Source organism: Oryctolagus cuniculus, chromosome 1 (assembly GCF_964237555.1).
Source record: "Oryctolagus cuniculus chromosome 1, mOryCun1.1, whole genome shotgun sequence".
Taxonomy (NCBI): Eukaryota; Metazoa; Chordata; class Mammalia; order Lagomorpha; family Leporidae; genus Oryctolagus; species Oryctolagus cuniculus.
The window spans coordinates 108,736,175-108,764,126 of NC_091432.1; the positions used below are offsets into that span (position 1 = coordinate 108,736,175).

The window sequence follows — 27,952 nt, forward strand, 5'->3', positions numbered from 1 at the left end:
TGCTAGCTCTATTCCCAAATTACAGTGGTCACTCTGGAGAAAACTGTCCCTAGGCAGGCCAGAGTCTACCAGCTGATGTCAAACCAGAACAAAGTGAATTCAGAAGCCGGTGTTGTTTGAAAGCCATTGCTTTAATGATACCTTCTCCACCTGTGCTGGACCCCTCCCCTCAGTACTGACTGGAAAGTCAGCACTTCATATACGCAACTCCAACTCCCTGCTGCAGCTGTCACCGGATCCCATCTTGGCCAACATCAGAGTTCCAACTCGAGAGGATGCAGCATTGCGTGAAGGGAGGGTTAAGAGTGGACAGAAAAAATGACGTAATAACATGCCCTGGGGTTCATTTCTGGGTTTATTCCCAGGTCAATTCCAAACCTCCAAAATAAGGTCAAGTAATGCAACAGGCTTGAGCCTGCATCACAAGCTATTTAGAAAGTGTGCCTAGATCGCTGACTCAGGCCGGGAGTCTTCCCAACCACAGACATGGCTGGCGGGGAGGCCTGTCTCAGACTTACTCCAATAGTAAGTAACCCTGCAGTTCGAGCAGTGTGGAGGCAGGCCGTGAACCTCCACTGCTACCGCTGTGGGGCCACACCTGCCTCGTAGCCCTCTGTCTTCATGTCATTGAGCCCTAGCTCTTCGTTTTGGTCAAAAGTGCGCTTATAGTGCTCCACCTTCATCTCAGGATCATCTTCAGGCGCATACACGTTCTGCAAGGCCAAGGACAGACCATCAGTGCCTGCACCACCTCCCCTCCCACATGCAGCTGCCAGCTCCCACTTTCCCCAGAACTCAGTAGTTTATTCTCTAAGGGCCTCCAATTCTTTAAGGCCAGGCTGAACCAGTGGGTAACAGGGTCCACATGGGCCAGCCCAGCCCCAAGCAGAATCAGAGAACAAGTTGCCAAAAACATTTTTATCTGCCCCTTCTTAGGAAAAATGTGACCATAGTCTCAATCATGGAAAAAACTTAGAACACTTTGCCTGACCCTTCACTACTCCACAAGTATTAAAGTGACATCAATCACCAGACTATCACCCCCATCAACTTAAGTCCTAGGTTTCCCCATCTGCCTCTGGATCTGGCTCCACTTCTCACTGCACAATCAGATGTGCAGAATGAAAGCTTCATAACTGGAAGAGCCTAGGAATATTGCCTTTTCCTTCTTCACACAGCCGTGAGACCTGTCCCCACGCCCACCTTCCTTGCTCCCTTATCTTCTAACATCTGCCAGAAGCCTCCTGGTCAAGAACAGAGCAATCAGAACCAAGTCTTCCAGTTTCTGGGGAAACTACACATATTCAAGTTACATCAGAAAGTGTACCTGCATGAGACATCAGGGAAGGTCAAGGTCTACGTACCTGCAAGTAACTGTTTCCCGCCGGATCATTCATAATGAAGTGGGCCTTCAGGTGACCTGCCACGATCTGAAGGAGAGAGAACAGGACGTGTACATTCTACACAGGGTAGGACTGGGCTGTGCCTGCCAGACAAGCCCCAGCCCAATTCACACACTGAATCCACCCCCACCCAACCAGGTTTTGAGCACTAGTGAAATCAGGTGCCTTGGAAGTGGGGGTGAAAGGATCTAAAACTGGGATGGCAAACACCCAGCCCGAGGCCCACACAGGCCCCTGAAATCATTTGGTCCAGCCCTAATAAGGCATCTGCCGGCGAGACTCAAAATTCAGTAAATCTATAGCAGGCTGTTTTAAGTTGATAATTTTGTATGGCTCATGAATGATGTTATAAATATCCAAATTGACCTTGGCAGAAAAACAGTTCCCCACCCCAATAAAATATTGTTTGAAACCTATTTGTAAACCAATTCAAGCGCAGGTATTTGGCCTAGTGGTTAAGACACAAATTAAGATACCTGCATTCCACAACAGAAGTGTCTAGGCTGGATCCCAGCTGAGGCTCCCAATCCCAGCTTCTGGCTCATGCCAACTCTGGGACGCAGTGTTAACAGCTCGAGTAACTGGGTTCCTGCCACCTACCCACACGGAAGACCTGGATAGAGTTCTAGGCTCTAGCTTCAACCTTGGCCCAGCCTCAGCCAGAGAGAGCAGTTGGGGAATAAACCAGCACATGGGAGCTCTGTCTTCTGTCTCTCTCAAGTAAATAAAATTAAAAGTAGTAACTCAATATCAATCTCATGTCCCACTTCAAAGGGCTAACAATTTTTTCTGGATTGGGGAATTGGCCCAGTTGAGAGCAGAGGGAACAGAGTCAAGAACAAAAAGGTGGGGCGGTGCTGTGGCACAGCAGATTATGCCATGGCCTACACCCCATTATCAGAGGGCCAGCTCAAGTCCCACTTTCCAATCCAGCTTCCTGCTAATGCGCCTGGGAAAGCAGCAGAAGATGGCCCAAGTGCTTGGACCCCTGCCACCTCAGACGGAGTTCCTGGCCCCTGGCTTCAGCCCGGCCCAGCCCCATGCACCATTTGGGGAGTGAACCACTGGATGGAAGATCTCTTGTCTCTCCCTCTCTAACTCTGCCTTTCAAATTAAGAAATAAATCTTTAAAAAACAAAGAACAAAAGAGAATATATAAATGTATGCTTCTCAGAAACAGACACACATTCCCCAGCACCCCTCCCACACTCAGCTCAGATACTTCCAGCCGCGCCATTATCCTCAGGACAGAAAGTACCAGAGCCCCCTGGTGGACATCCGACCAGCCCAAGAGGAAAGACCTGACAATTCCGGCATTCATAACCTTAACAAAATGGCTACGCTAGAGCCTGCTATAATGAGCCCCATGTCAGTAAGAATCACCCCCACTGAGGATTTGGGGTTTTGTTATTGTGTTGTTTAGATTTATCTGTTGGCTGGTTTGTAAGGCAGAGGGACAGAGTGAGAGTGAGAGTGAGAGTGAGAGTGAGAGTGAGAGTGAGAGTGAGAGTGAGAGAGTGATCTTCCATCCCTTGGTTCACTCCCAAACAGCCACACAGGCTGGGGCTGAACAAGGAAATCCATCTGGGTCTCCAATGTGGGTAGCAGGCACTCAAGTACTTGGGCCATCTTCTACCACTTTCCCAGGTGCATTAGCAGGAAAGTGGAGTAGCTGGGACATGAAACTGGCAGTGTGATATGGGATGTGGATGTCCCAAGCAGCAGCCGAACCCACAACACCCTCACGACACACTCCAAGGTTTTCAGGCCTCTACTTATAAGCAAACAATGAGTCACCATAAATCTGAGCAACTCTCTCTAACACTGAAAAACATAAATTTGGGGTGGGGGGCAAATAACTTACAGGAAATGGAAATTGCAAGAATTGGAAAAAAAAAAGAATGCAACATTAACATTCCCAAGAAAGATTACTAATCCTTAAAACAGGATACTATTTTTTAAAAGATGTGGGAGTATTCAAAGTCCACAAAAAGCTCTTAGAAAATAAAAATATTTAGTAGAAACGCAAATTTCTAATTGAAAGGTTAGAAAATAAAGTTCAGGGAATCTTCCACAGTAGAACAATATACCAAGAAACTAAATAGAACAACAAAGAGTACATTACAGAAGACCAGAAAGTGAGTCTAATTTCTAAAATCTAGGAGTTTTCAGAACTAAAAAGACAATCTTCAGTAGAATTGAGCCACACATGTTTTCCAGATTGAAAGGAAACAATGGTGGGAAACCAACCCGCAGCATGGCACACGCTGAAAGTTCACATCACTGGGAACAAAAAGATCACAAAGTCACAAGCAGAAGATTGGGAACCAAAATGGCTTCAGGCTTCTCAACAGCCAAACTGGGAATGGAAGACAGTCGTACAATGCCTTCCAGTTCTCAGGAGAAATTATTTCTATCCTGGAAATCTATTCCCAGCCAACAATCCAGTGTGAGGGCAGAACAAACAGAGACGTGGAAGATCCCAGAAATTTCATTTTCCATGCACTTTTTCTCAGGAACCTTTGAGAGAAGGTGCTTCTACAAAATAAGGGCGAAAACTGAGAAAGATGGCAGGGGATACAGGAAACAGCAGGACCCCCAACGTGAGGGTTACAGTTTGGAAAAATGGTAAGAGTAAGTAAGCAGCCTCTCGTTCACCTGAGCCCCCGGGCCCCACGTACTGACCGGCCTGGGTCACCTTACCTGGTCCAGCTTCCGGCTAAACTCCTGCAGCTTCTCCGCCTGGCCAGGATTGGAACTGTCACCCAGGGTAAAAGGGTTCTTGGTTACCTTCAAGAAATGGCATCCAAATTACTAACTGGTCTTTCAGCTTTATGTCTGCAAGACTTGGCCATTAACCAGACAGGAGGTGGCAGTGGGGTATCCACACCACCTTTCTAACCAAGGCACTGGGATCAATGTATCATGACAACAGAACTGGCAACGAGGAAAACATCCATACACAGGTTCCTACAATATGACCTTGAATCCCTAAATTGAAGAAATGCAAAGGAAAAGTATAATTTTCAATGATCAAATGCCAAGCAACTGAGAATTAGCCAAGTGAAATAAGATAAAATGGCAGAATATTTGCACATAACCTATATATCTTCCTGTATACTTTAAGTCATCTCTGGATGATTTATAACTAACACGGTATAAATGCTACATAAATAGTTGTTAGACTGTATTGTTTAGGGAACATGACAAGAAAACAGTCTGTATTGGGGCTGGTGCTGTGCACAGCACGTAAAGCCGCCGCCTGCAGTGCTGGCATCCCATGTGGGTGCTGGTTTGTATTCTGGCTGCTCCACTTCCAATCCAGCTGTCTGCTATGGCCTCAGAGAGCAGAAGATGGCCCAAATCCTTGGGCCCCTGCACCTGCATGGGAGACCCAGAAGAAGCTCCTGGCTCCTGGCTTCGGATCAGCTCAGCTCCAACTGTTGTGGCCAATTAGGGGGTGAACCAGCAGATGGAAGACATCTCTCTCTCTCTCTCTCTCTCTGCCTCTCCTCCCTCTGTGTAACTCTGAATTTAAAATAAACAAATAAATCTTAAAAAAAAAAAAAAAGAAAGAAAGAAAGAAAGAAAACAGTCTGCACACATTCAGCACAGGTGCAATTATTTTTCTGATATTTTCCAATCCACGACTGGGCCAAAACACACATAAGCAAGCAGACTTCACAACGTTCATGGAAAGTGACATTTTGGTCCAAAAATCTTAAAATCTATGCATAGTTTGTTTTGTTTTTTATTTTTTAAAGAATTATTTTATTCATTTGAAAGAGTTAGAGAGAGCCAGAGAAAGAGAGAGGGGGGTCTTCCATTCCACTGATTCACTCCCCAAATGACCACAACAGCCAGAGCTGAGCTGATCCAAAGCCAGGAGTCAGGAGCTTCTTCTGGGTCTCCCACATGGGTGCAGAGGCGCCAGGACTTGGGCCATCTTCTGCTGCTTTCCCAGGCCACAGCAAGGAGCTGGATCAGAAGTGGAGCAGCCAGGACTTGAACCAGTGCCCATATGGGATGCCAGCACTGCAGGCTGGGGCTTTAACCCGCTGCACCACAGCACTGGCCCCTAGCATAGTTTTTTCATAACATGTGTTTTTTTGTTTTAAATATCCCTCTTCAAAAGATTCATAGGTGCATACTATGAAAAATATCTGCAGGGATTTCAAAATCTTTTGCACCAAAATATAAAAATATCTTTTAATTTCATTTTCTGTGAACTTTGTAAAGTACCCTCATATGTATGTTGTAAGGTACCCTCACATGTATGTTGCAGGGTTTCTTAGGTGCTAAAAGGACCTCATCTCCTCATTTCATAGTGAAATCACTTACCCAAAACCAGAAAATAACCACATAGTCCCAGAGTAGGCCTGGGAACTTCCATTCAAAATTTCCCATAAACTTTCCTTCACAATAAATAATATTTAAGTCTTAGGCCAGCTTTACAACAAAGCAGCCCCAGTTAGCAAAAACAAATGAGGACATGTCAGGTCTCCCAGCCCTTTTTCCATAGCCAAACTGCTGGAAGCAGTTGTACCCACACCGCGGACTCACCAGTTCCCGGATGTCTTTCAGCAGCCCCTCCAGTGTGGTGAACTTGCCCCCCAGGACAGCCATTCCCAGCTCAAACTCTAGCTCCGGGATTTCCACGCTACATGTCTCAGACTGTGAGATAAGAGGACAAATTAAAAAAAAGAAAAAAAAAAAAGAGGTCAACTTGAGCTTTAAATCAAGAGCAAAGAAAGCAAACCAGAGGCCTCCTGCCAAATTAACACAACCAAGTGACAGTTTGGGGACAAAGTCAGCTGTCCCAGTTTTTTTCTGACTCCCCAGTTAGAGCTAGAGACTCGCTCCTGTCCATCTGAACCACAGAAATGGAAGCAACTTAATAAAGGGACACGGAGTCGTCACTCCAAGCTGTCAGGCAAGCTGTCACAAGACCTCAGAGAAGAGGGCTCCAAGTCATCAGCAAGAGCTAATGAGTCACCTCCAGATCTGCCATTTCAACCACAGGTTACCCCTGCCCAGGGACCCTCAAACCCAGGGGGGTAAGGGGGTCACATGTCCCTGAACATTATTTTAAGACTATTTCCTCCACGCAGAGGGACAGCCGTAGGAGCACGAGCAGGTTCTCACCTTGAGGAGGTCTCTGGTCATATCTGAGGGCTCTGTGATGTGAAGGGTGATCTTGGTGCCCAACGGCTCCACTGCTCCTCCAGACTTCACCTGCACAGACGACAATCAGGAGCGGCAGAGAGAAGCCCAAACCTTACCTGGTGCAGGGAGACCACCAAGGGCAGGCTCCAGTCATGGCTCCCAACACAGAACCTTCGAAACCAGTAATGGCAGCAGTTCCCCCAAACCAAAAACATCAGGTACAGAGGGCCCAGCACCAACAGCACACCAAAGCTTGTCCCAAAGTGCCAAGAAACTCTGAATTCACCTTTTAAAAAAGAAATCTGACTCTTAAAAGAGACTTTTAACCACTTAGTCTAGTTCTTACATTCACTGATCCAATGTGTGGGTCTCCTTTACAGTATTCTGATTTAAGAATTTAATCAGTGCATGCTTCAAGACAATGTGCAACCCTCCCAGGCACCCCATTCTATTTTCAGACAGCTCTAATAAATTCTTCATTCAGAATCAAAATCTGTCTCCCTGAACTTCCACCACTCCGAGGAGTAGGTCAATAGCCTTCTCTTTAGGAGTCTGCATTGTGGCACAGCAGGTTAAGCTGCCACCTGCAACGCTGGCATCCCATACAGGCATTGGTTCATGTCCAGGCTGCTACACTTCCGATCCAGCTCCCTGCTAATGACCTCAGAAAAGCAGCAGCAGATGGCCTAAGTGCTTGGGCCTCTGTCACCCACGTGAGAGACCTAGAGGAAGCTCCTGGCTTCAGCCTGGCCCAGCCCTAGCCATTGTGGCCATCTGGGGAGTGAACCAGAGGATGGAAAATCTCTCTCTCTTTAACTTTTTCAAATAAATTGATTTAAAAAAAAAAAAAAAAAGCCTTCTCTTTCTATCGTTCTACATTAGGATTTCTCTAACTTTCCTTCACTAGGCTCATTCTCTGTTCCTTCAAGAGTTCCTTACCAACGCTAAGCCCAAGGGAAAGTTCCAGTCCACCATTCCCTCCCATCCCTCCTCCCCAGGCAAAATCAGGAGGAATGTGAGTCAGAGGGGGGCTGCCCTCAAGCTAGTCTTCTCATTCGATGGAGCCCACTCACCTCATTGGTCCGATGTCCACAGTTCTCGCAGTTGGTGGCCATGATGATAACTTCCTTAAAGTGGGGGATTTCTGGCAGATGGAGTTAAGGAATTCTGCTTCCAGGGAAGCAAGAGCACTCTCTGGGGAAAAACAAAGCCGAACCCCACACAAACAGGTGTTGCTCCCACGACCACAGAATTGTATCACAAGAGGCAGCCTAACTCCGAGAGGGCTCAGAAGAGAGCAAGCTCCCGACCCCTGGCAACTCCTGATCATTCACATATGAAGACGTGACTCAAGCCACACACACAGGAGCCTCAAAACCATGGAATGAGTTTCCCTGTGAACCCAAAGTGAAATTACATGTTTAATCAAAGGCAGCATTATCCTCTTCAATACTGCAAACACAATTTTAGATATACTCGGCTACTTGGCTCGTGGCCAAAATACAGTCCTCCTGCCTGAGTCAGAAGAGCATCCCAAGAGCTTGCCAAAAGATACGTACTAGCTTCATGTTAGTCTGAGCTGGGGCATTGCATTCTGGGCAGTTTGTGTTGAACTGCAGCACCTGGAAGACAATATGGGGCACAGGGTGAGCCCTCCTGGGTGTGATGCTTAGGCTAAAGACATCCGCCCAGGCTGCTCATGGTCACCTAACATCTTCTGGGCCCACAACTCTGCTCCTCCCTCAACAGCAGGCAGAATGACTCACTTCATTTCTGAGATCTTCCTCTTCGGGCTTCTCCTCTGGCGCTTCTGCCTAAACAGCAGAGATACAGATCACAAGTTGGCAGGGGGACCTCAGCTCACCCGACACCCTGCCCTGGACTGGGAGAAACACTGCGGTTATGTCAGGTGCCACCTCATGGGGGAAGGAATCCAGCAAGTGAAGCCCCAAGCCGGGGAAGAACAGGGCTCAAAATGGGCCCACAGTCACTGCTTCCTTTCTGTGAAGTTTACACCAAGTCCTGGACATGAGTTAGATGAGAGGCACAGACAAGCTGAGGTAGCGTCACAGGGCATCAGCAGCAAAGAGAGCTTCTGCTGACCACAAGCAATCCAGCGTGCAAGATATCTCCAGACTATTCTTCTTGCTCCTTCAGTCTACTTACCTGGAGCCCCAGCATCTGCTCCTGCTCTGGGGTGCGGCTGTAGTGTGTGATCACCAGGGCATCATCTTTCTGAGGGGCATGTGGGTTTTCCACAAAGCTGTTCCCTGAAGGATCATCGATGATCTAACAGAGTAATTGCAACAAGAACTCATATACAATGCTCACAGTCCCAGGCAGTTTGAATGGTCTGTCCTGAGCAACTATAACCCCACAATACTCACCAGAGTGAAAGGAGAGTCCATTAGTTTTAGTTCTTTCAGTCTGACGATGAACTCATCAATTCTTTCAGCTATGGCATCTTCATTCGCCTACCATAAACAGAAAGTAAAAGCGTCAGCCCTGTCATGCCATGTCCACCAAGAGACTGACACCTGTCTTAGTGTGAATGGGAACTGAGCAATGAGATGTCAAAAACGAGCCTGAAGTTGATGGGTGGTGCCAGGGTATCTTTTATTTATGTGGCCCAGGCCACCTTCATGCCGGGTAAGGGACAGAACAGACCTCTGATGGGGCTCCCGACTCAGCTGCAGCCAGATGACCAAATGCACAGTTATGTTATTTCTCTGATGCTAAGTATAAAATACAAAGGGACATTTAGAAAGCACAGAGAACCAGAAGGGGATCAGGATTCAGAGGCATTGTTAAGTTGTCCAGGATGAGGCCTGAGCATACACTGGGGGAGGGAGGAGAAAGGAAATATAGCACCCTGGCCACTGCAGGACCACACATGCTCCCCGCAAAGTACTCTGACAGTCAGTGAGACACCATTGAGCCCCCTGGGAAGCTGACGCTCTACCAGACCCACATATGCAATTATCCCTTGAGTTGCTGCAGCCAGAAAACCCCAGCTCACCCTTCGTGTGGGCTGGTCCTGCTCGAGGCCAGAGATAGCACGGTTGATCAGTCCTTCAACAGTGGTCAGAGCTTATGAGCAGAAAGGAAAGGTCAGTGAGTCTTAAGCTCCGCCCCCAAGTGCCTATGCCACCCTGGGTCACTCTACAACAGGAAGCCATCAGCTCTGACAGCAGAGATGCTAAAATTCTATGATAAGGACACCACTGCCTCACTATCCCTCTGTACTATATCAAGCCACTGTTGTACCAATGAAGATCGCAATGACCACATGGCCAAACACATACACAAGCGACTAGGCCTGATACCTTGCGGGACCATGCGAGAAAGCAAGAAGACTCCAGCTACCTATGAACAGCCCGAATACCTCAATGACGTTAAGCTCACCTCCCTTCTGGCTGAAGGCAGGGATTTCAAAATCCAGCTCAGGGATCCTTGTGGTGGCAGAGTCAGTCTTCACCACTTCTCTGTTCATGTCCTGGACAGAAGGGGAAACCTTCAGTGCGGAGAGATCAGGAGCACAGCTTCGGCCAGCGCCGCGGCTCACTAGGCTAATCCTCCACCTTGCGGCTCCGGCACCCTGGGTTCTAGTCCCGGTCGGGGCGCCGGATTCTGTCCCGGTTGCCCCTCTTCCAGGCCAGCTCTCTGCTGTGGCCAGGGAGTGCAGTGGAGGATGGCCCAAGTCCTTGGGCCCTGCACCCGCATGGGAGACCAGGAGAAGCACCTGGCTCCTGGCTTCGGATCAGCGCGGTGCGCCAGCCGCAGCGTGCCAGCCGTGGCGGCCATTGGAGGGTGAACCAACAGCAAAGGAAGACCTTTCTCTCTGTCTCTCTCTCTCTCACTATCCACTCTGCCTGTCAAAAAAAAAAAAAAAAAAAAAAAGGAGCACAGCTTCTCCTGGGGAAAGAACCAGCCCAGCCAGCAGCAGCACCTCTCTCCACTCCAGTGGCGTGAACACGCTACCCAAAGGGCGAGAAGAGCATTCGCTTAGTTCACGCTCCTACAAAATCCACAGGCCGTGTTTATAAATCCTATCTCACCCGAGCAGCTGATGGCACCAAAAGGGGAAACCGAGGCTTGGAGACCCGTGGGAATTTATTCCTGGTCTGACCGCACAGATCGGACCTCAGGCCCTGATACGCTGGGGCACTGCGCTGGGATGCCCTCACCTCCGAAGATCTGACGGTCAAGGCATAACGCACTCCCTGGTCCTGGATCCTGCCTGCCGACTGGATCTCCGTGTTGTCCCAGCCACAGTGCTCGCAGGAGAAGGAGCTCACGATGATTTCTCTGAAGAAGGGGATCTTGGTGAGCAGCAGCCGCGTCATGCCCTACGGCAGCACAGAGGAAGAAGGAAAGAACCAAATGGAACCCCGGTTCCCCGCCTTATGGATCGGACCCCGAGCCAGCCCGGCGGGACACACCTCCGGCCCCCGCCCGCTCCAGCCCTGCCCTCCCGCCGCCGAGCCCCCGTCTCACGTTGCGGTAACAGTTCATGCACAGCGACTCGATCTCGGTGGGCTGCTGCTCCTCGTCCTCGGCGTTGATGGGCCGGAACAGGTGCCCCGCGGCAGGAGGCCCGGCCGCGGTGGGCGAGGGGGCAGCCGGGACGGCCGCGGCCCCCGGGGGCCCGGGCTCCACAGCCCCGCTGGCCGACATCACCACGCGCAGCTCCAGCCTCGGCTTCCGGCTTCCGGCGCGCTCGCGGCCCCACCCCTTTACCCGGCACTTCCGCCGGCCGCCGCCCTCGCCCCTTTTTAAAGTACTCGCCGGGCAGTCGGAGACGAGGGCTCCCGGTTTACCCGGGTTGCGTGGACCGCCACAGCCCGCTGGGTCCGCCGCAGTTCAGCCGTGATTTCCTGCAGGACGTGTTTTCTAGACGCAGGGGCATTTTTTTTTCCGCTCTTGGCAATAGCTCCACCGCATCTCACAAAATTCTCTCAGCCCTTAGGTCTAAACATTGGAGCTCCAGGACAGAGGGACCTAGCTTGTCCCTCCCTGGGTATCCTCCACGGAGCTGCGCTGCAGGTCCCCTCTCGGGGTGGCCCAGCTTCTTCTCAGCCCCTCGGTCCCTCTCTCCCTTTGTGTGCGTCCCACTCCCCATTCTGCCTTCTTAAGCACCTCCCCAACTTCCAGCCTCCAGCGCGCACGCAGCCCCCGTTTTTGCCGCCCTCACATCTCCCTCCCACCCCCCCAGCTGACTCACCCTCCAGGCTTCCTGACCACAGCCCCACCACCTCCTTTCCAACGTGGCACACTTTTCTTTCTACCACTTCCTCTCCTTGTGCTGGGGCCACAGACCACAACTTTGTGGCTAAGAGTGGCTAAATGTAGAGTGTCAGGGAAGACCAGGTGATGCGCTCAGATTCGTGGGGGGTCTTGTGGTGGGAGGGGCGGGAAAGGGTGCTTCCAGGGACAGCCGGAGGGAAAGGGGTCCGTTTGTCCTTTCCTCTTTGCCCCACCTCACCCCCCGGTTCCCAGGGGGTCCAGGAAGGCTTTTGGTGACCCTGAGTGAGTATGTATGAGGGTGAGGGGCTAAGAGTTTGGGGGATCCCAAGAAAAAGAGGCCATCAGAGTGTAGAACATCAGGGACAAAAGAGGCAGGCACCTCAGTGCCACCAAGGCCATACTCTCCTGCAGTGACAGGCTGTGTTCCACCCACACAGTCCTGTGGCAAGCAACCTGTTGAATAGGACCAGTGCAGAGAAAGCCTGCAAGCCGGGTCCACCCTACCAGCCGCGACAGACAGCTGTGGTGTAGCCAGAAGCCGTAAAGCAGAGCCCCTGGGAGGGGCTGATGAGAAGAGGCACAAGGGGTTGCAGTGGGGCACGGGTGTGCTTTGCAGACTGTATATGTCCAAATGAGAGTCACAGCAGGCCAGCAAGCTTCCATGATAAGCATCTATTTCAGTGGAGCCAGACAGCCAGGCTTCAGCCTGGGAGTCAGGAGAGAGTGGCCCGGGATGGGTGAGCACATCCCCAGGGCGTTGTAAGTAGCCTCCCCCACGTTGGAAGGCTCAGTCCCTTATTATGTGCAGAGCCCAGTATAGAAATATGGGCTCTGCCGACTCCCGTCACTGCCTCTGCCATTCATTCTCAGTGGCACTGGAGCCAGCAGAGAAACATACACAGGACCCTCCCGTACTCTCCCTCTGGGGGTGTCCTCCATCCTCCCTCCTGGTCCCCTCCTGTATCCTGCCTCGGCAGGGACCAACTGCCCCTCTGGCCGCTAGGTGGCCACAAGTGATTGGAGCTCAACTGCAGGATGTACCCCTAGTGGCGGCACAAGCTACAGGCGCCGGCCGATAGTGACCTGCAGGCGTAGGGCGTAGGGCGGCTGTCCCTCCCCATTCCCTCCAGCCCTGATTGGAGCAACTCTGAAGATTGCCAAATGAGCACGGGAAGCTGGGTTTACAGTGCCTGCTGAGTGTAATGCGTCCAGATGGGAGAGCCGCAGGGGGCCGGATACGCCCGCACAGCAGCCCCTTCAGCCGCCTCAGCTGTCCTGTAGGACCCTCCGCCCTCCACCCAGCAGGCCTCTTTCAACGACTGCACCCTGCCAGAGGCTCAGATCCATGCTTCTCCAGACAAGAGTTGCGGAGTGGGCCTGGGCAAGCAGACCCTCAGGGCTCCCCCAGATGGCCATGGCCCTGGTCATGGAGGCTGTAAGTGATGTCTTCCCACAGGTCATCCAGACGCGCCTGCAGCTTGCTCAGGGCCTTGCCATTGTCCATTTGCCGGAACTCGGGAGCGAAGGCACTGTGACCAGGAGGGGGCGGCGCCAGCTGCTGCTGGACCTCCTGGGTCTCCTGGTCGATGGTGCGGGTGAAGTCGGCGATCTGCAGGAAGGTGTCATGGCGGAAAGCCTGGAGTCGCTGGCGCACCTCCTCAGAGAGCACCTGAGGGTCCGGGCCGGCTCCCTCCCCAGCCCCGTCCATGCTGGCGCCCACAAAGGCACTGAGCTCATCGCGCAGCTGGTCCAGGTTCTGCTGGATGCGCGCGTGCAGGGCCCCCGCCTTGAGCGTGAGCTTGTGCGAAAGCGCCTGCATGCAGCGGCTGAGGCGCGCCGGGCTGGCGGCGGCGTGCGGGGCCACGCTGCGGTGCAGCTCCTGCACGTGGTGCCCGATGCCGCTCAGCAGGCGCTCGGCGTAAGGGTGGAAGAGCTCTTTGACGCGGCTGGTGTGGTGCCTCACGCGGCCCTGCAGTTCCTGCAGCAGGCTCAGCGCCTGGTCCACACCCCCCAGCAGCTGGGCCTTGGCGTCCTCCCCTACCATGCGCAGCTGCTCCTGTAGCTCCTGTGCCTGCAGGGCCACCTGCTCCATCAGCTCCTGCGTGTAGGGCTTCAGTTGCTGCCGCAGCCCCTCCAAGTTCGAGCCCACGAGCTCATGCACCTCCGCCATGTAGGGCTCCAGGCGTGCCTTCAGCTCCTCCAGCTCCTCCTGCAGCTGCTGTTGTATGCTTGCTGGGTCTGGTGGCAGCCGAGGTGGCTCCTGCGCCTGCACGCTCATAGGACCCAGCTTTTCCAGGAACATGTTCATGTTGCTGAGGTCTTGCTCAAGGCTGTCTTTCAGGCTCCTGGGGAAGGGGGCAGACACCCAGGCCATCAGACTGCCGGCCTCATCATCTCCTTTGCTCGCAGGGGCATTGCACACTGATCCTCTAGGGAAACTGAGGACATCGGGCTGTGGCCCCAGGGGATGGGGCTCCAGTCCTCACCCCCTAACCAACCACAGCTCCTCGCACACAAAGCCCAAGCCATCACACATGCAAACCCAGATACGTATCACCGTACAAAGAAGCATGGGTGTACCGCCATTCTCCAGCATCCTTTCACTGTGGGGATCTCAGAATTAGGGCAGTCCCCCGGCTAAATCCTGGTCCCATGGCTCAGTGGGCAAGGGGGCAGCCGCTATGGCAAGGTCAAGGGTGCTGAAGAGCCCCAGGGAGGGGGAATTGCCAGCAGAGGTAGCTCAACTCCTGTCCCCTGAATGAGGGCTCAGAGGTAGCAGCGAGCGTAGTATCCCATGCCTGGCTGGCTCCTCGCCTGCTGGCACCCCTGGCCCTGGACACTCACACTGGCTCCCGCACCAGCTTCTGCTGCTGGCTCTGCTCCTCCCTGCCTTTGTCCCTGCTGCTCTGGCTGAAGTAGTCCCAGAAGCCTCTCCGTGCCTGGGCGGCTGAAAGCACTGCGGGGAGAGAAGGGGTGTAAGGCGCTCCCGCGGCGGCCGCCCCTCTGGCCAGCGTCCACCCTCACTCCCACACTGGCTCAGGGTTGCAGACCCACCTGAGAGCAGGGCCAGAGCCCAGGTGAGGATTGCCGCCGAGCTTGCCATTATTGCGGACTCTGAGAAGGAACGTGAAGAAGCGAGGGAAGGAATAGGCCCCAAGAGCAGCCTGCCCCAAGGCCCTGGCGACTCGGGGGCACAGAGCTGGGGTGGGGTGGAGCTCTGGAGGGCTGACCTGGGTGAGTAGGGGAGGCCGGGTGGAGAGGGTTGTCTTCCTCAGATGGGGGGAGGAAGCCTCACCTCAGCCACACAGTAGGGAGTGAAGAGTTCAACCCTCTTTGCAAAAGTGCCCCCATCCCTCCTGAACCCCAAACCCCAGAAGCAGATCCCTAGTCCTCTTTGGCCACCACCCTCACTCACCTACCTCCCTGCCTTCCATTGCACGGCTGGGGATACTGTGGCACGTGGACAGGCAAGAAGCAACTCTGCCTAAGTGCTCCAGGAGGCTGTCTCAGTTCCCACCCTCAGCTCTGTCCTGAGGGCCCCTAGCACTCCCCTCCCTAGAGGCTGCGACTCCATCCCACTGCCCCGGAGGCTCACCTGCTCAGTTCTGGGCACAGAGAGCAGACGTTTGCGCTTTATACTCCGGAGGCCGGGGTCCTGGCAACAACTGCTCTTGGTAAATACCACGTGGAGGTTCAAAGAAGGGTGACCTCAGCTGCCTCCCAGCACTCACCTCCTGCCCTTTTCCTGGCACCCAGAAGATTAAGGAGTTCCCTGGGATCAGGGGCTGCCCCAGCAGAGAGTGCTTTCTGGAAAACATGTCTAGTGGGGCTGAACCGGTGGCCCACTTGTCCCCGAACCCCATGGCTGGCAACCGTCCCACTGTCCGCTTGCAGGCTGGCCCCTCGGGAGAAAGGAGCCTGTTTGTCTGCTGGGAGCCCCACTCTTGCTCAACTACCCTGAGACACCGTGCCCCAGCCAGCTAGCCAGCCAGCCAGCCAGGACGCTGTCCAGCTGCAGCCAGAGCCAGGCAGCCCTTGACAGCCCCAAGTCAGGCTAGGCAGGCAGCCGGCAAGAGCCAGCATTTATAGGCTCAAAGGCCCTCCCACCGCCTGATTCATGAGGTGATCCTGGAAGAAGCAGAGGAAGCAGGCAGGGTGGAGATGAGCCGTACCAGGGACTCTGGACCCAAGAGAAGGGAGAGAGAGAAGGCTTCCCCCCAGTGCAAAAGACTGAAGTCCAGCCCCCGGGCCTCCCAGGAGGGGAAGCTAGTGACATTCTCACTCCTTATGCACACACATCCACAAGTTCCTGCCCCTACAAGCATCTTGAATCCATGTGCCCTCTCTGCCATTTTCCCCACTGCCACCACCCCGGTTTTCTCCCTGGTTGCATTCACAGCCTCCCACGGGCTCTCGGCCTCAGGCCTGCACCTGCGGACCATCCTCTCCTCCTGCTCACTGTCCGTTTCCAGCCTCATCTTGCTGCACAAAGCCTTGGCATTCGCTGAGCACCCCACCCCGCTGAGCCATCGGCTGCACCGTTCCCTCTGCGTGGCACAGTCTGTCTTCCGGTGATGGATATTTTTCTTCTTTTATAACCAGACTTAGTATGTGCAGTTTTATTTCTCATGTCAGTGTAAGCCATGCAGGACTACATCTGTCTTGCTGCATTGTCATACTCACCAAGAGGCGCATGTCCACGGCCTGCACTGTGGCGTAGTGAGTAAAGCCACTGCCTGTGATGCCGGCATCCCATATGGGCACCAGTTTGAGTCCCAGTAACTCCTTGCTAATGGCCTGGGAAACCAGCAGAAGCTGGACCAAGTGGGTGGCCCCTGCCACCCACCTGGGAGACCTTGAAGAATCTTCTGGTTTCTGGCTTCAGCCTGGCGCAGCCCCAGACATCATTTGGGATGTGAATCAGTGGTTGAAAGATTCTCTCTCTCTTCTGCCTTTCAAATACATGAATGAATCTTTTATTTATTTAAAAGAGGCTCATGTCCAAGGTGCAGCTGCTCTGGCTCCTGTCAGCAAGTGTACCTCCCAGCCAGCTGGAAGAAGGAAAAGAAGGACATGTTCCCTCCCTTTGAAGACACATCCCAGAGGTTGCCCTTACCACCGACATCTCACAGGCTAGAACTTAGTCACACGGCTGAAAAGGAGGCTGGGAAATGTAGTCTTTATTCTGGCTGCTGGCGGGCCCTGCTGAAAGGGGGCTTCATTATTTAGGAAGCAGAGAGGAACGGATCTGGGGGCACAGCAGCAGTCCCTGCAGCATAGCTCTGCACGCCCTCTCCGCCTTCACCCCTGCCTGCTCTGCGGACAGATCGGCTCCTCATTACTCACGCAGCACCGTGAGTGTTGCCATATTCCAACACATGTTACCATGTAGTGCAAGGATTTGGTGACACATCAGAGAGCCTAACGTAGGCTCACCAAGGATTGCCAATGGGAAAGTGTATACTTGAAGGACATAAAGGCAGTCGAATTGATAGCACTTGGTGGTTGATGGGATGATGAGGTAAAGGCAAAGAAGGAACCCAGATGATTCCCCGGTTTCAGGGCAACAGGGAGACGAGCATTCCTTTCACCAACCGCAGGAGCCTACCAGAGGAAGAGAGGGTTGGGACCGGCAGTGAGAGCCCAGTCTAACAGCAGTCCTTGCTGGAACCTAAGCTGGGTTCCCGACAGACACAGGGCAAGCCCCACTGAGGTCTGTTTGCATAATGGCCAAGGAGAAATTCATTAGAAAAGAAAACAAGCAACAGGAACTACAACCTAGTCACAAAAACTCTAGTCATCAGGGAAGGGAAACTCAGAGGGGCGTGTGTTCAGGGATGAAAGATGATAGTGGAGAGCCCTGAGAATCTCGATTTGGGGGCAGGCATTTGGCCCTGAGGGTGGGACGCTGGTTGAGATGCCACATCTCAGATCAGAGTGCCCACGTTGGATATCCAACTCCGTCCTGATTCCAGCTTCTTGCTAATGCACACACCCTGGGAAGCAGCAGGTGACAGCCCAAGGAGTTGGGTTTCTGCTACCCATGTGGGAGACCCAGACTGAGTTCCTGGCTCCTGGCTTTGGCCTGGCCCAGCCTCAACTGTTACAGGCATCTGGAGAGTGAACCAGTGGATGGGACCCCTCTGTTTCTCTGCCTTACTTTTTTTTTTTTTTTTTTAAGATTTTTTTTTTGAAAGACAGTTACAGAGAGAGGTTGAGAGAAGAGAGAGAGGTGTTCCATTCCACTGGTTCACTCCTCAGATGGCTGCAAAGGCCAGAGCTGCGCTGATCCAAAGCCAGGAGCCAGGAGCTTCCTCCGGGTCTCCCACTCAGGTGCAAGGGCCCAAGGACCTGGGCCATCTTCTACTGCTTTCCCGGGCCATTGCAGAGAGCTGGATCTGAAGAGGAGCAGCCCGGTCTTGAACCTGTGTCCATATGGGATACTGGCACTTCAGGCCAGGGCGTTAACCCATTGCACCACAGCACCAGCCCCAGTAAATAATTTTTCTTAAAGGGAGGTTGAATGACATGGAGTATGGAAGGAGGAAATCCCACAGATCCTGCATGACATCCACCAAGAGAAGAGAGAGGCGATTGCAGACGCAGTGTTCCAAACATGATGGTACAGAAATTTCACAAATGAAGGATGTGACCTGAAGTGTCAGAGTCCAAGTAGGATAAATTAACACAAGCCCAGATCAACACACACTGTGGCCAATCTGCACAGCATCAAAGACAATGACTATGAAAAATCAACCACAGAGAAAACAGTCATTATCTACAAAGTATGATTAACCTGACTGCTGACTTAACAGCAATACCCTTAAATCTTCAAAAGACTGATGGCAAATTAATGGTCAACCAAGCATTCTACTCGGTGAACTATTAATGGGGAGTAAATTGTTTTCAGAGAAAGGCAGGAAGTTTTAGCACTCTCAGGCCCTCACTGCAAGAACTAGAAAGATTTGAAACGGAAACAGAACCCAGAAAAAAAAGAAGAGTTGATAAAAGGAGACACAGGTAGCCAGGAAGTTAGTCAATGTTTAGGTAAACAAACAAAACAAAACAAAAAAGCATTAGTGAAAATACACCGCGGGGCCAGCATTGTGGCACAGTGAGTTAATCTCCATTTGCAATGCCGACATAATATATCAGAGTGCTGGTTTGAGTCCCAGCTGCTCCACTTCTGATTCAGTTCTCTGCTAATGCACCTGGGAAAGCAACAGAAGATGGCCCAAGTATTTGGGCCCCTTGACTCTCAGCTTTGGAATGGACCAGATTGCTGTCTCTTCCTCTCTCTCTCTCTCTCTCTCTCTCTCTCAACAAGTAAATAAATCTTAAAAAAAATACACAGAGGCCAGCGCTGTGACATAGCTGGTAAAGCTGCCACCTGCAGTGCCGGCATCCCACATAGGTGCAGGGTCAAGTTCCAGCTGTTTCACTTCTGATCCAGCACTCTGCTACGGCCAGGGAAAGCAGTAGAGGATGGCCCAAGTCCTTGGACCCCTGTACCTACGTGGAGGACCTGAAAAGAGCTCCTGGCTCCTGGCTCCTGGCTCCTGGCTTTGGATCTGCCCAGCTCCAGCCATTGTGGCCATCTGGGCAGTGGACCGGTGGATCGAAGACTTTTTCTCTCTCTCTGCCTCTCTCTGAATTCTGCCTGTCAAATAAATAATCTTAGGGGGAAAAAAAAGTAAGCAAACCTATATTATGAAAGTTCCTTTTAAAAAAAACCATATGCAGATGAGATATGTTTTTATAACTAAAATTGATCAAATATTGGCAATTTCATATAGTTCTAACAAAATATATATGTAATTTAATTCATTGCTGTATTTGCAGTGCTTTATGCTTATCACATGATAGGGGGTCTAAATGTGTGTGTGTGTGTGAGACAGAGAGAGAGGGAGAAAGAGAGAAAGACTACTTTAAGAAAAATGTTTAAAAAAATGCGGAACTAAAATTGCAGGGCAAAGTAATGTGAAAATGAGAGCAAGAGCAAAGTTAAAGCATTCAGTAGTCTTTGCATTATTCAGAAGGAAGTCAGGAATATTGATTACCTTTAGACTTTGTTAGGTCAGGCAAGAATACCAAAAATTTTAAAGATAACCCATTAAAAGAATGGGAAGAATGGGTGACTTTGACCGGGTGTTTGGGCAAGGGACTAAAGAGCATCAGATTGATTTCTAGTAAAGGAGGACGGGTTGAGTGCATGCATTAGCCACTGCTGTGTTCTGCAATCCCAATAAAGTGGCATGAAAGTGCACTTCTTAAAAATGCATAAACCCACAAGAAGAATAGAAAAGGAGACAAAAGCAAGAACATTGTGGAAGTGGTAAAGTTCCCGGATGGTCCATCGGTAGTAACTGGGCAGACTTGAGAGGATGCATCTTGAAGCTCCTCAAAGCCCAGACACCGGCCACAAGAGGTTCTTCTAGCAGCCTGGGTGACGGTGGGCCTGAAGTCGTCGTTCTTGGCTGAGAGCCCTGAGGAGCAGCTGTGCTCCAGCTCTGCCCAGCTGGGTGGCTGTCCTTTCCACCTGCGGCTTGCTCTCTGGAAAATGGGGGTGAGGGTATGCGGGGGGTGTCTCTGGCCCGTGGGCAGCCAGAGTCCTGGCATTTAAACAAATTAAGGAAAACTTCAAGTATTAAATGCTGAGACCCCTGGCTCCACGCACTGCCCTCGTGTCATCCAATACCGTGGCCAGCTAGACTGTACCTCCAGGAAGGGGCTGGAAGAACCTTCTCCCTGAGGAATTTAACTATCCTGAGGAATCAGACCTACAGAAAACAAGTTTCAAGGATTCCCTGGGGTCCAGATGGTATCCCCAAGACTTCCCCTCAACTTCATGCTTCTTGTAGTTTAGTATGAACACTGAAAAGTACAGACGAGCTGAATGAACAGTGCAAGAATCACCCTTACACTCAGTACCCGGGTTCAGTCATTGCTAACATTTGGCTATATTTGCACGCGCGCGCTCTCTCTCTCTCTCTCTCTCCACATAAAATGTGTATACATACACATTTACCCATGTGGAAGTTGCAGATGACATTCACTTTTCCTCTACATAACTTCAGTTTTCATGTCCTAAAAAATAAGGACATCCCTCTCCCAAACCACAATCCCGTTATAATACCTAAGAAAATTAGCAATGGTCCCATGTTATCACTGATAAGACAGTCCATGCTCAAATTTCTCCCATTTTCCTTTTAAAAAGTGTTTTTAATTGTTGTCTTTTTATTCGTAAATAAAGATCCAGGCCGGCGCCGCGGCTCACTAGGCTAATCCTCCGCCTAGCGGCGCCGGCACAGCGGGTTCTAGTCCAGGTTGGGGCGCCAGATTCTGTCCCGGTTGCCCCTCTTCCAGGCCAGCTCTCTGCTGTGGCCAGGGAGTGCAGTGGAGGATGGCCCAGGTGCTTGGGCCCTGCACTCCATGGGAGACCAGGAAAAGCACCTGGCTCCTGGCTCCTGCCATCGGATCAGCGCAGCGCGCCGGCCGCGGCAGCCATTGGAGGGTGAACCAATGGCAAAGGAAGACCTTTCTCTCTGTCTCTCTCTCTCACTGTCCACTCTGCCTGTCAAAATAAATAAATTAATTAATTAATTAAAGATCCAATCAAAGTTCACACATCACAGTTGATTGTTAAATACTCTTTATCTCAGGGCGCTGTGGCATAGAGGAAAAAGCCACTGCCTGCAGTGCTGGCATCCCATGTGGGCGCCGGTTTGAGTCCCAGCTGCTCTACTTCTGATCCAGCTCTCTGCTATGACCTGGGAAAGCAGTACAAGACGGCCCAAGTGCTTGGGCCACTGCATCCGCATGGAAGACCTGAAAGAAGCTCCATCCTGGCTTGGACCTGGCCCAGCCCTGGTCATTGTGGTCATCTGGGGAGCAGATAGGCAATCTCTCTCTGTCTCTCCCTCTGTCTCTTGGTAATTCTGCCTTTCAAATAAAAAAAATAAAATAAATATTTTTAAAAAAAGAGCCCATCTAGTACTTTAGCATCCAACACAGTGGGTGGAAATAGATCCAGCCCAAGGCACATCATCGGGGCATAACAGAAGCCCAGGGCTGAAGGGAAGATGCTAAGAACTTCTGGAGAGAATGACAGCAACAGCAACAGGTCCCATTGGAAAACGGCCTCAGCCTCCTCAGCAGCCACCCCGAGGCTCCAAAGCAATATAAGCAGACATTCCAAAGTGTGAGATACATTTTATTTTCAATCTCCAATATTACACTACTGCATAATAGCCTTTCAGAGTGAGGTAGCATGAAGACATTTTCAGAAATGATCTGAAAAGCCTACCTCCCAGGCACTCTTCTTGGGAACAAGAGAAGGGGGTCTTCCACCGAAATAAGGGAGTCCCCCTTGAACCAGAAGGTCCGGGATCCAGGTCATGAGGTCTGGCTCGCTCGTGGGTGCTTTTTTTTTTTTTTTTTATTTACTTGAAAGAGTTACACACACAGAGAGAGAAGGAGAGGTAGAGAGAGAGAGAGAGAGAGAAAGAGAGAGAGAGAGAGAGAGAGATCTTCCATCCATTGGTTCACTCCCCAATTGGCCGCAACAGCTGAGCTGCGCTGATCCAAAGTCAGGAGCCAGGAGCTTCCTCCAGGTCTCCCATGCAGGTCAGGGGCCCAAGGACTTGGGCCATTTTCCATTGCTTTCCCAAGCCGTAGCAGAGAGCTGGCTTGGAAATGGAGAGCCGGGACTCGAACTGGTGTCCATATGGGATGTCAGCACTGCAGGCGGCAGCTTTACCCACTAGGCCACAGTGCCAGCCCCGTGGATGCTTCTAAAGCCTGTGGTGCTGCTTCCTGGGTCGACACTGCCCAAAAATGCATGCAGCCCTCAGGGCCCCAGCCACCCTGGGGGCTGCCGGGCAGAAAGGAAGTCTAAGGAGCAAACATTTGTTTTGTACCATCTGGCATCTCTCCCCAAACAGTCTCAGTCAATCACTGGTTGATTTCAACAAGGTCAAATTCATGGAGCAAGAGTCCAGATACTTTGCAAGAGTTCGTTGCTTTACTCTCAGGCTTGCTTCCCATTTTCTAGATTTATACCAGTGGGTGGAAATTGACTGAAACCCATGGAAAACGTTACAGCAAATCACGTTTGAGCTGTGAAAGCATGCACCATAATCATGACCACATGAACACGGACTATGACGTCACTGGTTTAAGACTTATCTATATATTTATTTATTTATTTTTAAGATTTATTTATTTATTTATTTGAAAGGGAGAGAGAGAGAGAGAGAGAGAGAGAGAGAGATCATCCATCTGCTGGTTTACTCCCCAAATGGCTGTAACAGCTGGAGCTGGGCCAGGCCAAAGCCAGGAGCCAGAAGCTTCATCCGGGTCTCCCATGTGGCTGCAGGGCCCCAAGCACTTGGGCCATCTTCCACTGCCCTCCCAGGTGCATTAGCAGGGAGCTGGATTGGAAGTGGAGCCACTGTGAACGCCAGTGCTGCAGGCGGCAGCTTTAGTCTTTATGCCACAGCACCAACCCCAATATCACCATTTTAGTACAAACTATGGTACAACAAATTGAGAGGCAGAGGAAGAAGGCAAGAGACAGAAGAGAGCATGGATGTTGGGGGCTGTGGTGTGTATGAGGCGGGCATGTGTGATAGAGAAACCAGTGTGCGCTGACCACCATGGGGAATCATAAACCTCAACAGAAGAGGAGTTGCAGTCGAAAGTGATGGCACAGGCTTCCCGGAGTGGGAAGGGGTTAAGGTGGAGTTGAGGGAGCACTGCAGTGGGAAGATAAGGTGCAGTTGAGGGAGCACTGCTGTTTTATGCTGACTAGTGGAAAGGACTCTTTAAACCATGTGCAGTTTGATTTTAAAAGTGATTTTAGGCCGGCGCCGTGGCTCAATAGGCTAATCCTCCACCTTGCGGCGCCGGCACACCGGGTTCTAGTCCCGGTCGGGGCGCCGGATTCTGTCCTGGTTGCCCCTCTTCCAGGCCAGCTCTCTGCTATGGCCAGGGAGTGCAGTGGAGGATGGCCCAGGTGCTTGGGCCCTGCACCCCATGGGAGACCAGGAAAAGCACCTGGATCCTGGCTCCTGCCATTGGATCAGCGCGGTGCGCCGGCTGCAGCGGCGGCCATTGGAGGGTGAACCAATGGCAAAAGGAAGACCTTTCTCTCTCTGTCTCTCTCTCTCACTGTCCACTCTGCCTGTCAAAAAATAAAAAAAAAAAAAAAGTGATTTTAAAAACACGTAAAATTGTGTATTCGTTAAAAGGATAGAAGACGGGTAGAAGATGGAGAAGAAAGCTGGGTGGCCGGCATTTGTAAGTGAGCAGTTCAGAGGCCGCCTCCCACATCAGAGAGTGGGGTGTGAGGGCAGCTCTGACTCCCTGGTGCAGACGCGGGAGGCAGCCGGAGATGGCTCACGTGGTGGCTCCTGGCTCTGACCCGGCCCAGCCTCGGCTGTTGTGGGCACTTTTGTCTCTCTTGTGTTTCTTCATATGCCTTTGCCTCTCAAATAAATTATTAAAAAAAAAAAAGAAAAAGAAAAAATAAACAAGCAAAAAAAATGGTAAATAGAAAATATAAAATAATGTGACAGAAATAAGACAATGATCACCATCAAGGTAAACACTAAATGTGCCATAAAACACGCACCCTGGGGGCCAGCATTGTGGCACAGCAGGTAAGCATGAGTCCAGCTGCTCCTCTGATCCAGCTACTCCTCTGATCCAGCTTCCTACTAATACGACTGAGAAAGCAGCGGAAGATGACCCAAGTATATGAGCCCCTGCCACCCACATGGAGACCAGGATGGGGTTCAAGCTCCTGGCTTCTGCCTGGCCCAGCCCTGACTGTTGTAGCCATTTGAGTGAACTAGCAGATGGAAGATCAATCTCTCTTCCTCTCTCTCTCTCCCCTCTCTGTCTCTCTTCCTCTGTCACTATGCCTTTCAAACAAATAAAAGAAATCTGTATAAAAAGCACCCACTCTGGAGCTGGACTCCGGGGTTAAAATTCTGCCACTCAGTAGCTCTATGACTTGGGCAACTTATTTAACTTCCCTATGCCTCAGTTTCCCCATTTGTACAATAGGGAGATGCTAATATCTACCTCAAAGGATGTATGGGAAGTAATGGATTTTCTTTTTCTTTTTGTTAAACATTTATTTATTTATTTGAAAGTCAGAGCTACACAGAGAGAAGAAGTGAAAGACAGAGGTCCTCCATCCACTGGTTCACTCACCAAATGGCCACAACAGCCGGGGCTGGGCCAGGGAAAAGCCAGGAGCCAGGAGCTTCTTCTGGGTCTTCCACTGGGTGCAGGATTCCAAGCACTTAGGCCATCTTCCACTGCTTTCCCAAGTGCATTAGCAGGGAGCCAGGTGAGAAGTGGCGCACCCAGGACTCAAACCAGCACCCATATGGGATACTGACATCACAGGTGGTGGCTTTACCACAACACCAGCCCCAGGGAGTAACGTTCTAATACAGGTTTGTTTTTTTTTTTTTAAAGAAAAAACAAAACATGCAACTATGCTTGACACTCAGTAGGTGCTAAATGAGAACTTCTTATTGTTACTATTGTTCGTAGATTGAATTTCACAAAACTTCTTGTTATTTACTATTTATAAGAGGCATATCTAAAAGATAATGTCAGAAGAAGTCCAAAAAGTTGGGAGAGGAAAAAGAGACTTTAAAAAGACACACCAGGAGCTGATACTGGAGCGTAGTAAGCTAAGCCTCAGCCTGTGGTGCCGGCATCTCATATGGGCACTGGCTTGTGTCCAGCTGCACCTCTTCCTATCCAGCTCTCTGCTATGGACGGGGAAAGCAGTAGAAGATGGCTCAAACGTTTGGACCCTGCCCTCAGATGGGAGACCCTGAAGAAGCTCCTGGCTCCTGGCTTCTTATCAGCTCAGCTCTGGCTGATATGGCCATTTGGGGAGTGAACCAGCAGAAGGAAAATTTGTCTCTCTGTCTCTGTCTCTCTCTGTCTGTCACTCTACTTCTCAGATAAATAAATAAAATCTTAAAAAAAAAACCCACACACACCAAACATTTACCAAAAAAGTAGATATATAGTATGTTATCAGAATGTATAATACAATATCAGCTTGTGGTAAGAAAAATTAATAAGGATTAAGTGTATCATTACTTAACAAGAGAAGAAAGAATTCAACAGGAAAATAAAACAATTCTGAACCTAACTGTATAGCTTCAGAATATCTGAACCAAAAACCTACAGAGTCACAAAGAGAACTTGACAGATTGGGTGGGATATTTTTTTAATACCATTTCCTCAAAAATTAGTAGACACACAGGAAAAAAAAGAGATTTAAGCAATAATCCATAAACCTGCTTTTTTAAAATTATTTATTTTATTTATTTGAAAGACAGAGTTACAGAGAGAGGTAGAGACACAGAGAGAGGTCTTCTATCCACTGGTTCACTCCCCAGATGGCTGCAACAGCCAGAGCTGTGCCAATTCGAAGGCAGGAGCAAAGAGCTTCTTCCAAGTCTCCCACATGGGTGCAGGGACCCAAGCACTTGGGCCATCTCCTACTGCTGTCCCAAGCCATAGCAGAGAGCTGGATCGGAAGTGGAGCAGCCAGGACTCGAACTGGCCCCCATATGGGGTGCCGGCTCTCCAGGCCAGGTCTTTAACCTGCTGCGCCCCCATACACTTGCTTTATAACAAACTTTGTACCCCAGGAAATATAAAGTGTTTTCCACAATCAAGCATATACCAGGCTTCAAAAGAAGTCCTAATATTGTTTGCAACAGCAAAAAAGTATGGAAGGAAGAAAGGAGGGAGGGAAAAGGAACATAATTTGTGTATCCCTCAGTAAAGGAACGGGTGAGTGATGGTATGGCCACAGACTGGAAGCTGCACAGCTGACAAACACAAAGGGCTTCATATATATAACTTTTTTTAAAAGTGGAAATGCACTTAAAATTATTTATTTTATTGAGAGGCACAAAGAGAGAGAGAGAGAGAGAGAGAGAGAGAGAGAGAGTTAGTTGTCATCTTCCGACTCATTTCCCAAACGCCTGCAAGCTGGGGCTTGGCTTGGATGAGGCCAGGAGCTGGGAACTTTCCAAGTCTCCCGTGTAGGCAGCAGGAACCCAACCACTTGAGCCAGCACCACCTCTTCTCAGGGTGCACACGAGCCGGAACCTGAGTGGGGAGCAGACCAGGATCAACCTGAAGCATCCAGTACGGGATGCAGTTATCACAGGCAGCATCCTAGCCACTAGACCAGACGCCAGCTCATGTCCCCAGAGCACAGTGTGAGGGGGAATAAAGCAAGACGCCGAAGGATATCAACACTTGTACACTATTTCGTACATTTGTACAACATAAAACAATACCATCATTTTGGACACATAAATATATACAAAAAAACAAAACCAGGATAGCATGGGAACTCGCCAATTTCAGGCTGGTAAATGGAACAAAGGGAAATAAATAGAACTGGGGAAGAAGGCAACCACATGTGTTGCATTTTACTTTTTAAAAAATGATTCTAAGACACAAATGTGAAGTCATCCATGTTTGTTATTTCTTGGTCATGGGAACAAGTATGTTAATGATGCTGTCATATGTGATTTTATGCATACTTGAAATATTTCATTATAAAATTTTAAAAATAGGGGGCCAGCGCTGTGGCACAGCGGGTTAACACCCTGGCCTGAAGCGCCAGCATCCCATATAGGTGCCGGTTCGAGTCCTGGCTGCTCCACTTCCGATCCAGCTCTCTGCTGTGGCCTGGGAAAGCACTGGAGGATGGCCCGGGTCCTTGGGCCCCTGCACCCTCGTGGGAGACCTGGAAGCAGCTCCTGCCTCCTGGCTTCGGATCGGCGCAGCTCCGGCCGTCGCAGCCATCTGGGGAGTGAACTAGCAGATGGAAGACCTCTCTCTCTGTTTCTACCTCTCTCTGTAACTCTGTCTTTCAAATAAATATAATAAATCTTCAAAAATTTAAAAATAGAAGAGACCAATATCAGATGGCTGAAAGGGTAGAGAGAGAAAAGGCTGGCGAGGACACATGGGCTGGTGCACAGGACGCTCCGGGGTGAGCAGGTGTTTCGGCACAGTGGCTGCAGAAGCTTGAGAGCCGCAGCCTCTGGAGAATCTGGGGCAGGAGGGGCTAGAGA

The 27,952-nt window shown here is 50.7% G+C and overlaps 3 protein-coding genes across 7 annotated transcripts in view; all 3 read right to left on the bottom strand.

The window, feature by feature from the left end:
* BUD13 (BUD13 homolog) overlaps positions 1-27,952 on the bottom strand; it is a 243,226-nt gene that overhangs the window by 29,952 nt on the left and 185,322 nt on the right. The window lies entirely within an intron of this gene.
* Positions 113-11,307, bottom strand: ZPR1 (ZPR1 zinc finger). 2 transcript variants are annotated; one of them, XR_007919279.2, is made up of 14 exons: positions 11,067-11,307; positions 10,757-10,918; positions 9,975-10,065; positions 9,589-9,659; positions 8,957-9,043; positions 8,736-8,858; positions 8,336-8,383; positions 8,125-8,191; positions 7,643-7,713; positions 6,549-6,638; positions 5,967-6,077; positions 4,107-4,161; positions 1,365-1,430; positions 113-713 (listed from the first exon to the last, which is right to left on the bottom strand). XR_007919279.2 is itself a non-coding variant. In NM_001171408.1 (14 exons), the coding sequence occupies exons 1-14, from the start codon at positions 11,244-11,246 to the stop codon at positions 579-581; spliced, it is 1,389 nt and encodes a 462-aa protein (NP_001164879.1). The 2 variants fall into 2 exon arrangements, 1 of the variants encoding a protein (NP_001164879.1); NM_001171408.1 differs by having other exon boundaries at positions 579-713; positions 4,107-4,193; positions 11,067-11,246.
* On the bottom strand, positions 12,997-15,436 carry APOA5 (apolipoprotein A5). 4 transcript variants are annotated; one of them, XM_008258641.4, is made up of 4 exons: positions 15,412-15,436; positions 14,871-14,930; positions 14,661-14,772; positions 12,997-14,161 (listed from the first exon to the last, which is right to left on the bottom strand). In XM_008258641.4, exons 2-4 carry the CDS (start codon positions 14,917-14,919, stop codon positions 13,210-13,212), a joined length of 1,113 nt encoding a protein of 370 aa, XP_008256863.2. In that variant the 5' UTR covers positions 14,920-14,930; positions 15,412-15,436; the 3' UTR covers positions 12,997-13,209. The 4 variants fall into 4 exon arrangements, with proteins under 4 accessions (XP_008256863.2, XP_008256874.2, XP_008256881.2 ...); XM_008258652.2 differs by lacking the exon at positions 15,412-15,436 and adding an exon at positions 15,232-15,394; XM_008258659.2 differs by lacking the exon at positions 15,412-15,436 and adding an exon at positions 15,236-15,377.

What these genes read in the sequence shown, in the direction of transcription:
- ZPR1 (NM_001171408.1), bottom strand. Translation starts at nt 11,246, where the DNA reads ATGTCGGCCAGCGGGGCTGTGGAGCCCGGGCCCCCGGGGGCCGCGGCC. An exon ending in AGGACCAGCCCACACGAAGG is followed by an intron (nt 9,044 to 9,588) that starts GTGAGCTGGGGT and finishes TGTTTATGGTAG; the next exon opens with GCGAATGAAGATGCCATAGC. An exon ending in GTGGACATCGGACCAATGAG is followed by an intron (nt 6,639 to 7,642) that starts GTGAGTGGGCTC and finishes TCGTCTGTGCAG; the next exon opens with GTGAAGTCTGGAGGAGCAGT.
- APOA5 (XM_008258652.2), bottom strand. An exon ending in GGCTCTGGCCCTGCTCTCAG is followed by an intron (nt 14,773 to 14,870) that starts GTGGGTCTGCAA and finishes CTCTCCCCGCAG; the next exon opens with TGCTTTCAGCCGCCCAGGCA. An exon ending in AAGCTGGTGCGGGAGCCAGT is followed by an intron (nt 14,162 to 14,660) that starts GTGAGTGTCCAG and finishes CCCCTTCCCCAG; the next exon opens with GAGCCTGAAAGACAGCCTTG.